Genomic DNA, 14,830 nt, shown 5'->3' on the forward strand with positions numbered 1-14,830 from the left:
TTGGAACACCCGCTCTGTAATTAGTGTCTGAGCTGATTTACTAATTATTTGTGTATGATAGGAAGCAGTCCTAGTCTGTGAACTCTTGAACTGTTCCTGCGTATCATGCAGGAGGCTTTTCACCTCTAAATAATACGATTTTCTATTGTATTATATACAAATACAGGTCTATTTTTATACATATTTCATTTTATTGATTTGATGTTCTGTAGAAATTAAAAGTCAATTTCCATTTCCTAAAATCACCTATGGTTTTGAGCTCAAATGTCAATAGAGAGTAGTTTGGGGAGGAAATAAAAATTCAGTTTCCTTTAGAGATTCACCTTGTTTCTGATGCGTTCTGATGGCAGGCCGCTTGATGCGCTGCGTGCGGTGCCCAGTAGCGTACCACTCCAATGACTTCTGCCTCGCTGCTGGCTCCGTGGTCCTCGCCTCCAACAGCATCATCTGCCCCAACCACTTCACTGCACGGAGGGGCTGCCGCAACCATGAGCACGTCAACGTCAGCTGGTGCTTTGTCTGCTCGGAAGGTGAGACGGTGTCCACTGGGTCCCCTGTTGTCGAGTGATGCCCTGACATAAATGAGAAAAGAGCAACAGAAGTGCTGTGGGAGGAGATCATTACAGCAGGCAGAAGCTTTGCCTGTGCAGAGGGTGCTGGTGAGAACTGCAGAACTGCATAGAGCAGGTTGCCTTCCTATACATCTCCGTTTAAGTCCAAATTCAGGCTAGGACTTTTTCTGGATCCTTAGAAGGGTTCTTTGTGCAGCAGAGGTAGGGCGTGAGCTGTTGAAAAGGGTTTGCAGAAGAGCATTGTGCCCTTCTCCCAGCAGTTTCTGTCTAGAATTGCGTAGTCCAGGGCTTCTGCACAGTGACTTCAACAAATTCCTCCTCCTTTTCTTCGCAGGGGGCAGCCTTTTATGCTGCGAGTCGTGCCCGGCTGCGTTTCACCGTGAGTGTCTAAACATTGAGATGCCAGAGGGAAGCTGGTATTGTAACGACTGCAAGGCAGGCAAAAAGCCACACTACAAGGAAGTAGTCTGGGTGAAAGTTGGGCGCTACAGGTAGGTGAAGGTAGCACAGACTTGTCCCTATCCCCTCTTCATGCAGTGATCATGGTGTTTGAGGTGAGAAGCTGCTTGGCTCTGCAGGGTACAGTGCAGCAGCCTCTGACTTTTTGCACGCACGCAGCAGCTGAAGTGCATGCCTTCCTTCTCCAGTAGCCTCTTCTCCCCCAAGCCTTGCTGGTAGCCCTCAATTTTTTTCCCCCCATGTCTCTATGAAGTAACATGCTTCTGAGGCCATGGGGGAAGTGGGGAAGTCAGAGGTTTCAGATGCCTTTCCCTCTGTTGTAGGTGGTGGCCAGCTGAGATTTGCCATCCCAGGACAATTCCTGTCAACATCCAGAAAATGAAACACGACATTGGCGAGTTCCCTGTGCTGTTCTTCGGCTCCAAGGACTACCTGTGGACCCACCAGGCTCGTGTGTTCCCGTACATGGAAGGCGACGTCAGCAGCAAAGACAAGATGGGGAAGGGTGTGGATGGCATATACAAGAAAGGTAATTTGTCTTCATCCGGGGAGGTCTGTGTTCTGTTTCTCTTCGTTCCTGTTTGGAGAAGTGATCTTCTTGTAACAAAGAAAAATACTATTTTAGAGCTAAAGCTGAATTAAATTTGCAGAATGAAGTGTTGCTTATCTATCATCGTGCACACCTAGAATTTTTGTGGGTCTCAGCTCACAGAGAGGGCCAAGGGTGTGTAGATCTTGAGTGTTTCTCTAGCTCTGATGTAGCTCCTCTTTCTGACCAAGCTGCTGCTCTGTCAGCTTCCCTGTGTCTAGTACAGTCGCTGTCTGTGTATAAAAGTGCATTTGAGAGTTAGGAATTGAAGCTGCCTGACACCTCTTCCCCAAAACACTCAAAGCTAGCTGGCAGCTTGGATGCTTCTTCACCCCCAGGCACTGTAACTCCTGTGACTGCCCTACTGCATTGTCCTGTTCTCCCTGTGACCCTCTGCCTCTAAAAGTGTTCTGCCAGGGAGCGTTGCCTGGGGAGCTGTGTGTGCTGGGTGGATACTGGCAGCCCGCCTCTGTGTGAGCAGGGGGACTTCCTCATAACACACACTGTTATTTCACATAGCTCTTCACGAAGCTGCGGTAAGATTCGAAGAACTGAAGGCACAGAAAGAACTGAGACAGCTTCAGGAAGACAAAAAGAATGACAAGAAACCTCCTCCCTACAAACACATCAAGGTGAGGGCAAGTGAGGGGGGGCAGGTGCAGAAGAGAAGTCCTGAGCTGTCGGTACAGGTGATTTCCAGGTATACAGAAACATTTCTACTGTTTGGGCATCTGGCTACATTTGAAGGTTACTTTGGTCCCTTTGGCATCTTCAGTCATCCTCCACAGAAACAATTCATGTATCTGCAGAGCTGTGTGGAAGCTGGACATCAGTGACAGAGGTACTCTGCTTAGCTGGAAGAGATCTGGCCCTCTCTGCTGTTCTGTGGCAGTTGTGTGGTGTGAGAGGAGTGTCCCTTCCTCGGGGACTTAGGGAGAGTGCTGGTATCATCCATTGCGCTCAAATTCTGCGTGGTACTGGTGGCAAGGCGGGCCTCCAAGGTGGTTTGGGACAGGAGATGGTCAGGGTACAGTGGAGCAGAAGGGAGGGTGGTAACCCACAGTGGAGTGTGACGGTATCTTTGTTGCATCTCTGCTATTGTGGGGTGGTTTCTTTGGTGGTGGTTTTGGTTCTTTTTGTTTTTCCTTTATCAGTTAAACGGAAACACTAGAACAGATATATGTGCTGGAACACCATCCTTTTTGCTGAGTTTTGGGGACAGACAGGTTTAGGGCTGATTTTTGACATAGAAGTGGAGCACCGTTTTTTTCAAGGAATTCCTACAGGATGGAGGTGATTTGAGAGGAGAGCTAGGGCCAGGCAGGTATATGTGAGTGGGGCGTGGGCCAGAGTGATCCAAAACCTAGTGACTCAGGGACTGTGTTCCTCTTTTTCATTGCTTCCTTCTGCTACTTCCCCTTTTTATGTGGCAAACTATGAAAGCTTAATTGATTGCTGACACTTTTTGTTTATAGCTAGACTTTTGAGGCAGGCAGGTATATACTGTGTGAGTACTGTACGGTGTAAAGAACACAGCTGAATGCTGTGACAGCAGCATGGGCCAGGCAACTCCAGCAGAGGAAATCAGTTTCTCATTCTAGGTATTTTTAAGCCTGTCTCTGGCTGCAAGACAAAGGAATTTTGGAAATAGTCTTGGGCCTTTAAAAAACACTGCTAATGTTAATAATAATGGTTACAGTCACTAGCCGTGGTAGATCTTTGGAGGTCTAAGTGCAAGCTGTTTGTTTCTGTGAAAGCAAAGGAAACACTTTGCCCGAGAATTCCATTAACTGGCCAAAGCTTGAGGATGGAACGGACAAATCTGGCTGTGTCTGCTCCTTTGCTTGACCTTCTAATGAGATCAGCACCTCAAGGTCTATCCCAAGGAGTGCCAGTGTGAGAGACTGCTGCAAAATACATTTGGGATCCTTCATCACATCAGGATTAGGACTGTGGCTAGTCCAAGAATTTTGCCCTGTTTTGGAGCTGATTTCATACCAACAGTGCCTTGGTGATTAGGGCCATACCTGCTGGGTGTGTGTGCATGCTGAGGGGCTGATCTTGCTCAGACACCGTTGTAGTTTAGAGCAGCAAACTGTCCAGCAGAGGGGAGACAGAAGAATACCAGTCCTAATCTTGTGGCTCATTATTGAAGTCATGAGCTAGCAGTTCAAGTAAGAGATGGGAAGCAGCAGAGAATGCAAAAGCGACACGGTGAGAGATGGGAGGCAGTACTAGGAGAAAGAGAGTGGAGGAGGAGGAGGGGGGGACACTGTTAAGAGATTAATCAGGGGGTTCTGCAAGGTTTGCTTTTAAAGTTAGAGGGTAAGAGCTTGGCCTGCCTGTGGTAGGCTGCCAGTGCAGAAACTGCTGTGTGAGTGGGACTTGAGAAGGTGTGGGAGGGGGAGGGCCGGAAGAGTTTTGCTAAACAATCTCCATGTTCTGGGAGAGGAAAGGGACCTAATGGTGTGGCTCGCCTGGGCAAAGAACAGCAAGGAGCTTTTCTTCAGTGTCTCCAAAGTCCTGACTCTCTGTTGCCTGCCTTTCAGCGTTCGCTGCCTTTAACCAAAACCAAAGGACCCTGCTCGTGCCAAAGACAAGCCAGTCGCTTCTCCACCTGGTGCTGCGCTCTGCTTCCTTCAGGAGCGGTTTTTAGAGAGCTCCTTGGCTTAACTCTGAGCTCCTGTTTGGGCCTTCCAACCCCAACCCTTGTCTGTTTTTTCTTTGATTTACATCTGCAGGAAAGTTGGGTAGGGAGCTCTAACTGCTTGTGGCCTGGTGCATAGGTAGAGCCTCTGTACTCTGTCACGGGCATGCCAGCCTGGTTCTCCTAGTGACAGCTGAGAGCACAGAACAGCTTGAAGGTAACAGATTCAAAAAAACAGGGCTATAAGAACAAAATACAGAGAAGGACCTGACACTCAGAGACTGGAGAAGGTGCAGCTACACTCAGAAAGTGTTCAGTGTCGGTCACTGGTATATTGTGTACCCAGCTAGAGCGCTGGGCCATCTGGGCTGGATTTGGTCACAGCGGTGTTGGGAGGGGGACACCTTGCAGCCTCTCCCCACTGTGGGAATGCAGAACACACACGGTACCAGCTGGTGCTAATGGGGGGTCTACATCCTCCTTAGCTCTTCCCTCTAAACGTTCACTTCTTGAAGTATTGTGCACAGAAAAAAAAACCATACACGCCTGTGTGTGTGTCCTTCTACCCCTTGTAACTTGCACTGCAGCCTGTCGGCTCATGGGCAAAGGTTGAGCACAGAAGCGTGTGTCGTGATGACCTGTTCTTGATTAGCTAACATCCTCCGTGTGCATTCAAGGTGAACCGGCCGGTGGGTAAGGTGCAGATCTTCACTGCAGACCTGTCCGAGATACCACGGTGCAACTGTAAACCAACAGACGAAAACCCCTGCGGCCTGGACTCTGAATGCATCAATCGCATGCTACTCTACGAGTGCCACCCCCTGGTCTGCCCCGCAGGGGAGCGTTGTCAGAACCAGTGCTTCTCCAAGCGGCAGTATCCCGAGGTACAAATTTTCCGCACGCTGGCACGAGGCTGGGGCTTGCAAGCCAAAACAGACATCAGAAAGGTACGTGCTCTGCTTCTGCATGCAGCTTTCTCTTGCCACTTCTCTCTTGCTCGGTGTCAGTTTTAATAGATTTGAAAAATTGTCTTCTGTAATTTGAAAGACTTCGTTGCTATAAAATGCTGTTCAGGAAAGAAATGGATTAATTTTTTACTGTCCTACAAGCATGTTTTGGCTCAGCTAACTAAGAAAATGTTTTATGTTAATTTCCCACAGGATAAGAAAGATGATTGCATAATCTGTCTGTAAGGATGGTAGACATTATGAATGTACCAGAATACTGACGTAAAAGACTACTCAGGATTTTCAGATGGGGAACAGTGATTACACCCATGCCCCCAGTTCTTGAATAGCGAGGCTATTCTGGTATAAGAACCTTGTATCACAAACTGAGACCGAGTCTTGGCTCTTTCAGAAGAGTAATGTCTTAGAGATGGCTATAATTATTGTGGAAAGTAGTATCTGCAGGCAGCTAAAATACTTGTATGCATATTTTAAATCCCGAGAGTAATTATTCTGCGTACACACATCTATACTGAATGAAGAAGGAAGAGTTTTCCAGCAAAGAGAACCCCAAAGCTAAGAAACAGTGAAGTGACACAGAGGGCCATAGACAGCATAGTAGGAGAAGAATGTCTGAAAAAGGAGTAGAAGAGGGCAGTCAGGGAAGGCTTTGATATCTGTGGGAAAAATGCAAGTCTGTCCTGTTTAGGCTTTGCTGCCTGCTGTGATATAGGTTAGAGGGTCTCTTTGCCATTTCATGCACCTTATGTTTCACTTCTAACAGACGGTCTGGAAACAGCAAAACTCAATTATTTAATGGAGGCACCTGTTGGCCTCAGTGGAGCAGAGCTGTGGTTCCCTGTAATGGTCTCTGTAGTACTGACTGCAGGTGAACACCACAGATTTACTGCAGGAGCAGGTGCCCCTGGTGTATCGTGCTCAGTGTGGTAGGTCCCCAAAAGGATGTTGTTCCAGCTGGAATGCAGTTATGCAGTGCCTTGAGCTTTGCAGAGAAAAACTACACGTGTGGTTTAGTTCATGTTGTCCCTGAGTGTTAGTTCTGTCTTTAGCACAGAGAATAATCTGATGGCCATTGTTGCTTTATTTAATTTATTTCAAGTTACTTGTTTCTGTGTGTAAAATGGATTTGTAATTCAGGGCTCTTATTGAAATTATAGGTCAAACCGACTGCAAAGCACAGAGGAAGATTATGAAAAAATTTCCACAAAGGAAACAGGAACTAATTTTTAGCACAAAGGTGGATGTCCCTCCATCTCGGAGGGAATTTGTCATATCTTATCAGTCTGTTTTCTCTGTGGCAGGGTGAGTTTGTTAACGAGTATGTTGGGGAGCTAATTGATGAAGAGGAGTGCCGAGCCCGAATCCGCTATGCTCAGGAGCATGACATCACCAATTTCTACATGTTGACACTGGATAAGGTATGTGGAAGGAACTTCTCTTGCCAGAAGCCTAGCCAGAAGTAAAATTATTTCAAGGTAGGCATGATAGTGCTCTTTTCCAGCAAGTAAAAAGGTGCTAAGAGACACTGATGAGCTGGTCTGCATTTCCACTTAAAGTGAAGACTGAAAGAATGGACGTAATGTGCTGTAGAGAAGTTTCAGGTTGGATCTTAAAATCAGGAGCAAAGTATTAACCAGCTTCATTGGTGTTTATTCAGTCCTGACATTACAGAGAGCGCTAACTTCCCAGAAAGCAGTGGCAGTGCCTTCATGGCTGTCCAGGAGGCTGTGCCCCTTTTAAGATGATGATGATATTGGGCAGGAGTCTGTATTGCTGCATGTTCTGCCAAGTCTGATCAGAGACATCAGCGTGGAAACTGATCAGCCATCTGTTGATTGTCCAGGCAACAGAGCGACTGACACCTGCACTTAACACTTGGTTAAAACGCGTTTGCATACTCAGGTGCTTTGCAAGATGTCCTGATGTCCAGAGATCAGATGTCTCAGTTGTTGCACTTCTCAGTACCGAAAAAGACTTTGTTTGCACACTGGTACCTCTGCTGCAATGGCTTGAGTGGGATGTGGCAGTTATTGAACATGCTTTTTTTTTTTTTTTAATTGCAATTCCAGGACCGAATCATTGACGCTGGCCCAAAAGGCAATTACGCCCGGTTCATGAACCACTGCTGCCAGCCAAACTGTGAGACTCAGAAATGGTGTGTGAATGGTGATACTCGGGTTGGGCTCTTCGCAATTGTAAATATCAAAGCTGGTAAGGAACCCCACTCTGTCTGTACCTGCAGTTAAAAGCATGGGAACCTTTCTGTAAGGAAAGGAGGGGAGAGGAGGGTATGTAGCTCACCTGGGGAGATGCTTAATCTTTCTGTTTCCATGCTTAATTTTTCTCATTTCATACCAGCTACAACACCAGCACTGCCATAGTGGAACGTAAACATATCCATACTATAAATGGAGGTTCATAGATTTAATTTATAGGACCAAGAAATGGAATGAAGCATCCTACGGTATGGGACAGAATGCCCTTTTTGGCTGTAGGATGTGGTAGGAGAGTGAGGATACACGTAATTCTCAATTCCCACAAATCTGTGCGGAGAAGAATATTTGGTACCCTTACGTAGCTGGGACAGTCATTTGTGTCATTTTATTTCAAAAGTGCTTTTACTCTAGCAGTAGCAATAAGGCATTCTGCCACATAGTTTGTTACAACTTCTTTGGGTTTTATCTGCTTTTGTGCCAGGGACTGAGCTGACTTTCAACTACAATCTGGAATGTTTGGGAAATGGAAAGACAGTTTGCAAATGTGGTGCTCCAAATTGCAGTGGCTTCCTAGGAGTGCGGCCAAAGGTATGATGCCTCCCTTAAGCTTTTGTTCTTCCAAATGACCTCTCTGCATAGATGTGGTGCATTTGTTACAGATATTTTGGGAAGGGTAGTCCACTTTCAGCGTGGTCATGAGAACACTGCTTGAATTGAGATGAATGTTCAAATTACCGTTCTGAGAGTGCAGATCTGGGGTCTGAATTTGCTGAAGAGGTGCTCCAACCAAAGAGTAAATAAATGTGTTTTTTTCAGAATTTTCTGCTCGTTATCATGGCAATTTCAGTCACGCTAGAGCAGCAAAAGATAGACACGGGAAAGACTTCTGTTGGATACCCAGGAAACCTCTGCTCAGCTCATTTCCCTACATGAAGGCCTGAGTAAATTATGAGAATGCATGGGAGGCCAGCAAACTCGGATTCCTTTAGCTCCGAGTTGCCTTAGAGGTAGAAGGCTTCTGCATCGCTATCTTTCCTGCAATAAGAAAGTTCCTATTTTTTTCATTCTTTTGTTTAAGTGGCTCAAGTGTACATACCAGACAGGAATAATACATTTGCTACGTCTATAGTAGAAAAATCACTGCATTTGAGAACTCACTGACTTTGGAGAACTGTGTTTTGTAACTGCAGTGTTGCAGTAACAGGAATTGATTTCCGATACCTTCTTGTGAGCTGGTTCTCACTGGGAAAAGGAAATAACAGAAGCATTTGGCCCAGTTCCCAGCTGTCACCAGCTAAATCTGTCTCAGCTGTTGGTTTGTTTCAAGAGCTTCACCAAATCAGTCTGTAATCCTTCTGCTCTGGCATGTCAATACCAGCAGCTTACCCACGCTTAAGGGTTAAACGCTCCAGCAGCGTGGTTGTTAAGCCCTGTCAATATATAGGGTAGGTTTGCGACTTCCCAGAGAGCTTAGTTCTGCAGACAACTTACGAAAAAAGTGATGTCTTCAGAGGTTGACGGATGAGTTGAATTATACATCTGGTGTATTTAGTTCTTTTTTGGTTGTGGTTTAAAGTTCAATTTCTTTCGTGCTGCTCCTGTGTTATACATGGCTTGACTACTGTCATTTTTGCCCTGAAATTACAGGTTGCATGATGGAAATCAGAGAAAGGTGCCATTAAATTGGCATTAATGTTCCATTGTGATGACCGAGGTGATATGTTCCATCTTGATGAGGTGGGCTAGGAAACAATGCCAAGCAAACAGTACCTTGGTGGTATTTTTTGTCTAATTCATCCAACAAAAGATGCATTTTTTAAGATTCCTGAAGATACAGCAAGACAAAACTTCACTGCGTATATACTCAAGTTAACTCTTAAAAGTGTCCTTTCTAACTAGGAATTCTAGGAAGAACGTTCTGGAGTCTGATGTACTGCAGTTGAAAAGTGAGAAATGCTAGAGTTGCTTAGATATTCAAATTAACTGTGAAACATTTTCTTGTTCTCCTTGTAATTAAGTGCTAGGTGGTGAGAATAGGTGAGATAGTTTAGGTATGGCCTTTGGTGATTACATTGCCTGCATTTACAATGATAAAGGCCTGACCTGTCCCTGTTGTTAGTGGAAATGATGGTATGAAAACAGAAATATCTGTGTGTGAAGGGGAGGCAAACATCAAGAAGTGTAACACCTTAACAACGTCATGATAGGGCTACCAGATAGTCAGTACTGCAGAATTCTTAGATTGTAGGGTCTGGAGACAAAGGTTTCCAAAAGATGTTGGTTTTATCTTGAGAAGAATGACAAAAATAGTGCCTAATGTTTATGCAGAATAAAGGCATGCAAAAAGCACCTCACAGGCTCCGTCTCAGCACGCAGAGATGTTCTGCGTGCAGAACGCGAGTTTGGACATAAAGAATAGGTGGAAAATGGGATAAAATTTAGCTTGTGTCAGTTTAGATAAACTAAATTGGTAGTTCTTTGATAGTGTCATTATCTGTGTGAACCTGAGTGTTTGGTACAATGGGAGGCTTATCCTGGGGAGGATCAGTGCTGGGGATTAGGAGGACCTGGCTTGAAAGGGTGTGGTGTGGGACGTTGAAAGAGGAAGCCTTAGGCCAGGGAAAAGAGCACTTAGGCCATTGAGATGCCAATCTTGGGACCAATTGTGGTTATTCCTTTACTGCCTGTAAGACAGATGTTGGAAGCATGAGAACTTAAGTGTACTGATAACACAAAGGTGTCTGTTGCCATCAGTGTGGAGACAGTTGGGCAATTGCAAAGTACTGGAAATGGGCTGAAATTTAGTGATTCAGTACTCCAGAGTACACCTGGAGGGTAATAGCAGAAACAAATCTGCAGTAAGGTCATCGATGGGAAGTAATATGGTGGAGAAGGAGCCGCTGTGGTGTTCAGCCCTGGCGTGACTGTGAGCTGCTATTGCCATGCAGCTGTGAAGAAACAAACGCATTCAGGGTATTCTGTAATACCGAGAGGTATTCATGTCACTACACGGGCCTGGGGGACATCATCCAGGGCAGAGTCCGTAGTTCTGTAACTTGTATTTGGGAGAAATGACCTCGAGAGAGGCAGAAGAAAGCCGTTAGGAAGATTGGGGGTGAAGACTGAAAGCGTTGGCTTGTGAACAGGAGGGAGTAGCCTGGTGGTTACTTCAGGGAGGGAGAGTGACGTCTGTGGGATGAGAACAGTGTTCACACGACAGCGGGTTGAAACTGATCACAAATAAACTCAGGCTGAAAATGACGATGGGGGTGAGAAACGCTAAAAGTCCAGGAAGGCCTGGGGAGAGGCTCCTGGTGAGGGTCAGGGGCCTGAGGAGACAGACCCAACTGCTTTGACTGAGGCATCTGTGAGAGGTGGCACGACCTCATGGCACCAGGCAGGCCTCAGCTCCTCACTCTGCTCTTGCTAATTGCACATACTGCATGTTGAGCCAGGCTTTGGTGCAGGGCTTCCGGACTCTTTCCTTAAAAATGAAAATGAGGAAAAATTCCGGACTCTTTCCTTAAAAATTTACTTGAGTGAATTGGTTGCCAAATATTAAGAACCACCGTAGAGGTACTTCGTATGCTCAGGTATGGCTGGCAGTGGGATGTTTGATCACATCCCGCTGGACAGTCACAGGGCCGGCAGCTTTCCGCGCTGTATCAGGAAGAGGAAGGATGGCAGGGGGCTGTGTTAACGTGTTGTCTTACCCACAGAGCCAGCCCACCCTCACCGAGGAGAAGTCCAAGAAGATGAAGAGACGGCCGCAGATGAAGCGCAGGTCGCAGGCGGAGGTGATGAAGGAACGGGAGGACGAGTGCTTCAGCTGCGGGGACGGAGGGCAGCTGGTTTCTTGTAAGAAGCCAGGCTGCCCCAAAGTGTACCACGCCGACTGCCTCAACCTGACCAAGAGGCCCGCAGGTCAGTGCGGCGCGGCTTGTCTCTGCCAGCGGAGCAGGGGAGGGCGTGGGCTCCCTGGCGCTGCTCTCCTCACAGCTTCTGCAAATGAGAGAGATTTTTCTCTCTTTAACAGACCTCGTGGCCCACAGGGCACGGCCCTGGTTTGTGCCATGCTGTGACTGCAGGCACGCTGGTTACTGACCCATCCTTGGGGCCTGGCAGAGAGCAGGCCCAGCAAGAGTCGATTCCTGCTGGCTTTCCAAAGCTGCAGACGACCGAGTGAAAAGAATTTCGAGAAGCACTGGCGGAGAATGGCAGTTAAAGAAGAATGTGCTACATGTCTTAACTAGCCACGAGTCCTTTGTTAAGGAAGGAAACAGAATCTCCTAATTTGTGGTGAAATGAGGGCAAAAGATTAAAGTACAAAGAAAAAAAAATCCCCAAAGTACTTGTAGTTGTGTGCGGAGAAAGAAACGGGCAACCTGTGTGAGTGGTGAAACGGTTTCTAGTTTGTTAGTAACTCAGGAGTAAATAATATCTATTAGAGGAAAAGGCTTAAATTGCATTTAAAAGTCTTACAAGAGTTGGTTGAGGGGAATGTTTCCTCTGTTCCAATAATTTTTGGTTACTGCAGAGGTTCATGGGACCTTCAATGAGTGTTTAGGTTTAACTGATATTCAGAAAGGGAAAAGTCTGACCTGAGTCTTGGTAGGCCAGTTAGCCTGACATGGGATCAAGTACCGTAGAATTCAATGGTAAGAACATAAGCAATACCAGGTAAGTTTTTGAAGTAGAATACCTCAGCAAAGCACTCAATTAGGCTTGATGAAATTATAAATTCAGTTAATAAAGGCAATTGCATTGAAGTAATTGGTTTAGGGAGTTGTAACACTTCTGATTTAATACTGTAAGCATCGTCATTATTAGAAATACTCTCTGAACACACCTGAGGCAGGCTGGGAAGCGTGTAACCAGGTCTCTGAAGCTACCTGTCAGGAGAGTGGTTGCAGCAGGGCTTCTTTGGAGCTCCACAGGGAGTCAGAGCTGAGCATTCAACACCTTCAGCTTTGACTACCAGAACATATACAGGTGCTAGCAGCGCTTTTTGTAGATAGCAAAAAGTGTGCGTGTGTTAAGTTTTGGGAAGAGCGATGTATTTATACAGAATAGCTTGGGTTGATCACTGGACGAATGCAATGTAAAAGCCAGCAAGGAGCACAGGTCATTCCTGTGGAAACAGTAACTGAGGGTGAGAGTGTCCTGAACATCACCTTTCTATTCTCATTTTTGTGTGCTAAGACAGGACATTCAAACATCCTGGCAGGTTTTCTCATGCTTTAGATTTTCCTTTATTGGAGGTTTTAGCATTTAGCCTGTTCTCTGGGTTTCCATTTGAAAAAGTTCTCCTAAGAGCCTGACATGAAAAAACAATGGGTTGCTACCTCTCCGGTATCCATTCTTTTGCATACTGGAGGACTCTTATCTCCTAAGTGCGTTTCCAGATGAAACGAACAGCCTTTCCTTGCAGCTCTTATTTTTTTTAAAATTATTATTCTTGGTCTGTTCTGGAATGTGTCCCATTTCCCTCCGTATTTTTTTTTAACTCTGGTAACACGTATTTTTAACAGTATTGCAACTGAGATTGTGCTAAACCGACGGAACAGAATATTATTTCGTGCTTTATATAAAATTTGTCAGGAAATGAGATCTGACTTGTTTAGCAAAAATAACTTGATATTTAGTTTGTGATTTGTCCTATCATCCTTGAGTCATGTTGTCTTGATCTTCTTCACATATTTATTCTGTTTCTTCCTCCTACAATCCTCCTTTGCCCTGCTCTTGCTTTACCTAATTGCACCTTGTTGGTACAAGAGCGTTTGTCCAGTTTATCAATACCATTATGAATTCTGAGCCTGCCTAAGCAGATTCTTGCAGTTCCTCCCAGGACTGTGCAGATAACCGCGAGGCTGTAAGAGTACTTGGTATTCTGCTTCCAGAAATGAAAATTAAAATATAGGCTAAAACAGACTCCTGAAGCACCTCATTTGAAAAGTCCCCGCACTTTGCCAGAAGACCACTAATAGCTGGTTTTGAGAACGATTTTCAGCCTGTTGTAACCATTTTACCATTTTTATACGTAGGCAGTTATTTTCCTAGCTTGTTCCTTAGAATATCATGCAGGACATCAAAGGTTCGTCTCTTTTTTTACTTCAAATATTTCTTCTGTCATGGGCATTGCTGTTAAGTAATTGGAATTTCCTGCTTGTTTGCATGTTACTAATGGTGCGATCCTGCTTCCAAGAGCCCCTCAGCTCTGGGCTGTCTCTGGAGAGACAGCTTATTCATTAGCCTTTTTATCCTGTCAGAGACCATTAGAGTGGTTTGATATGATTTATCCGTCCTGAAACACACTGGCACTTTTTGACTGACTATATTTTCCGTCTGTATAAGCGACCTCTTTAATAATTCCAGAATCTTTCCGCTGGTCAAAGTGAGTGTTCAGAGCGGCTGCCCTCTGCTCAGCAGCAGTGCATCGCGAGAGCTCGCCCTGCCCTGCGGTGGGAAGGGGCTCGGTGCACACCGACGGGGGGAGCAGTGAGATAACCCGCGCTGCAGCACTGCGAGCCTCAGGCAGGGGAGAACACGTGTAATTTTAAACAACCCTGCCCCGAAAATGATGTCAAGAAACTGGAAAAGGCACACAGAATCTGTGTACATATTTAAGACCAGAACAGAAGCCTTGGACTGGCTTCAAAGGAGGGGAAAAACTTACTGCGTGTTTTCTTCAGCCCAGGGGGAAAAGCAGCAGGAGAGGGGGGGAGTGGAAAGCTGGTGTTGCACAACAGCATCAAGAGATGACCACAGCTGCTCGGCGCAGTGCTGCGGCCTGCCAGCCTCTCTGGAAAAGAGCTGGTAGCAAAAACCACGGATGTGTGGGCTTGGTTCAGAGAGGTGGGAAGTGCTCTGCTGGTGCCCACAGCTGCCCTCCGTCGTTGCTTGTGCAGATGCCTGTGGCTCTATTCAAGGTGCCGGGGGGGGGGGGGCTGCCATGCAAAATGCTTTTTACGGCAGGATGAGGAACCACTGGGAGCATGGGGCGCTGAGGGGAGCACAGGGGCAGGGGGTGTCTTTGGAAAGGCAGCCACACTGATCCCGCAGTGAGAGGGCAGAGCCTCTGCCTCATGTGCCCTGGGTACAAGTGGTTCCTTGGGCCCTTAAAGCTGGTGAGAAGCTTTTGGCAGAGACAGCAGCAGCCTTGGCTGAGGGGAGTGGGGAGCGGGACCAGTGAGATCCAGCTTCAAGTGAAGGAAACAACAGCCTCTCTGCTGTCACGTTGACTTGTTTGTTTATTTATTTTTCTCCGTGATGGCATTGATACTGGTGGTGAATAGATTCAGTGTAGGCACTGAGCTTCTCGGGGCACAGCTTGGCTTTATGATAAGAAGCATTTTTATCATATCCGTGCACAGGTTTAA

The 14,830-nt window shown here is 46.2% G+C and overlaps 1 protein-coding gene across 5 annotated transcripts in view; it reads left to right on the forward strand.

Annotated features, from left to right (window-relative positions):
• Positions 1-14,830, forward strand: part of NSD1 (nuclear receptor binding SET domain protein 1) — a 62,942-nt gene that overhangs the window by 39,045 nt on the left and 9,067 nt on the right. For all 5 annotated transcript variants that reach the window (XM_066976983.1, XM_066976985.1, XM_066976984.1 and 2 more), the window contains exons 14-22: positions 351-530; positions 907-1,063; positions 1,355-1,560; positions 2,140-2,252; positions 4,945-5,214; positions 6,537-6,653; positions 7,305-7,446; positions 7,933-8,039; positions 11,171-11,375. In XM_066976983.1, coding sequence (XP_066833084.1) covers positions 351-530; positions 907-1,063; positions 1,355-1,560; positions 2,140-2,252; positions 4,945-5,214; positions 6,537-6,653; positions 7,305-7,446; positions 7,933-8,039; positions 11,171-11,375 — 1,497 coding nt within the window. The remainder of the gene's footprint in view (positions 1-350; positions 531-906; positions 1,064-1,354; positions 1,561-2,139; positions 2,253-4,944; positions 5,215-6,536; positions 6,654-7,304; positions 7,447-7,932; positions 8,040-11,170; positions 11,376-14,830) is intronic.

This window comes from Anser cygnoides, chromosome 14, assembly GCF_040182565.1.
Source record: "Anser cygnoides isolate HZ-2024a breed goose chromosome 14, Taihu_goose_T2T_genome, whole genome shotgun sequence".
NCBI lineage: Eukaryota > Metazoa > Chordata > Aves > Anseriformes > Anatidae > Anser > Anser cygnoides.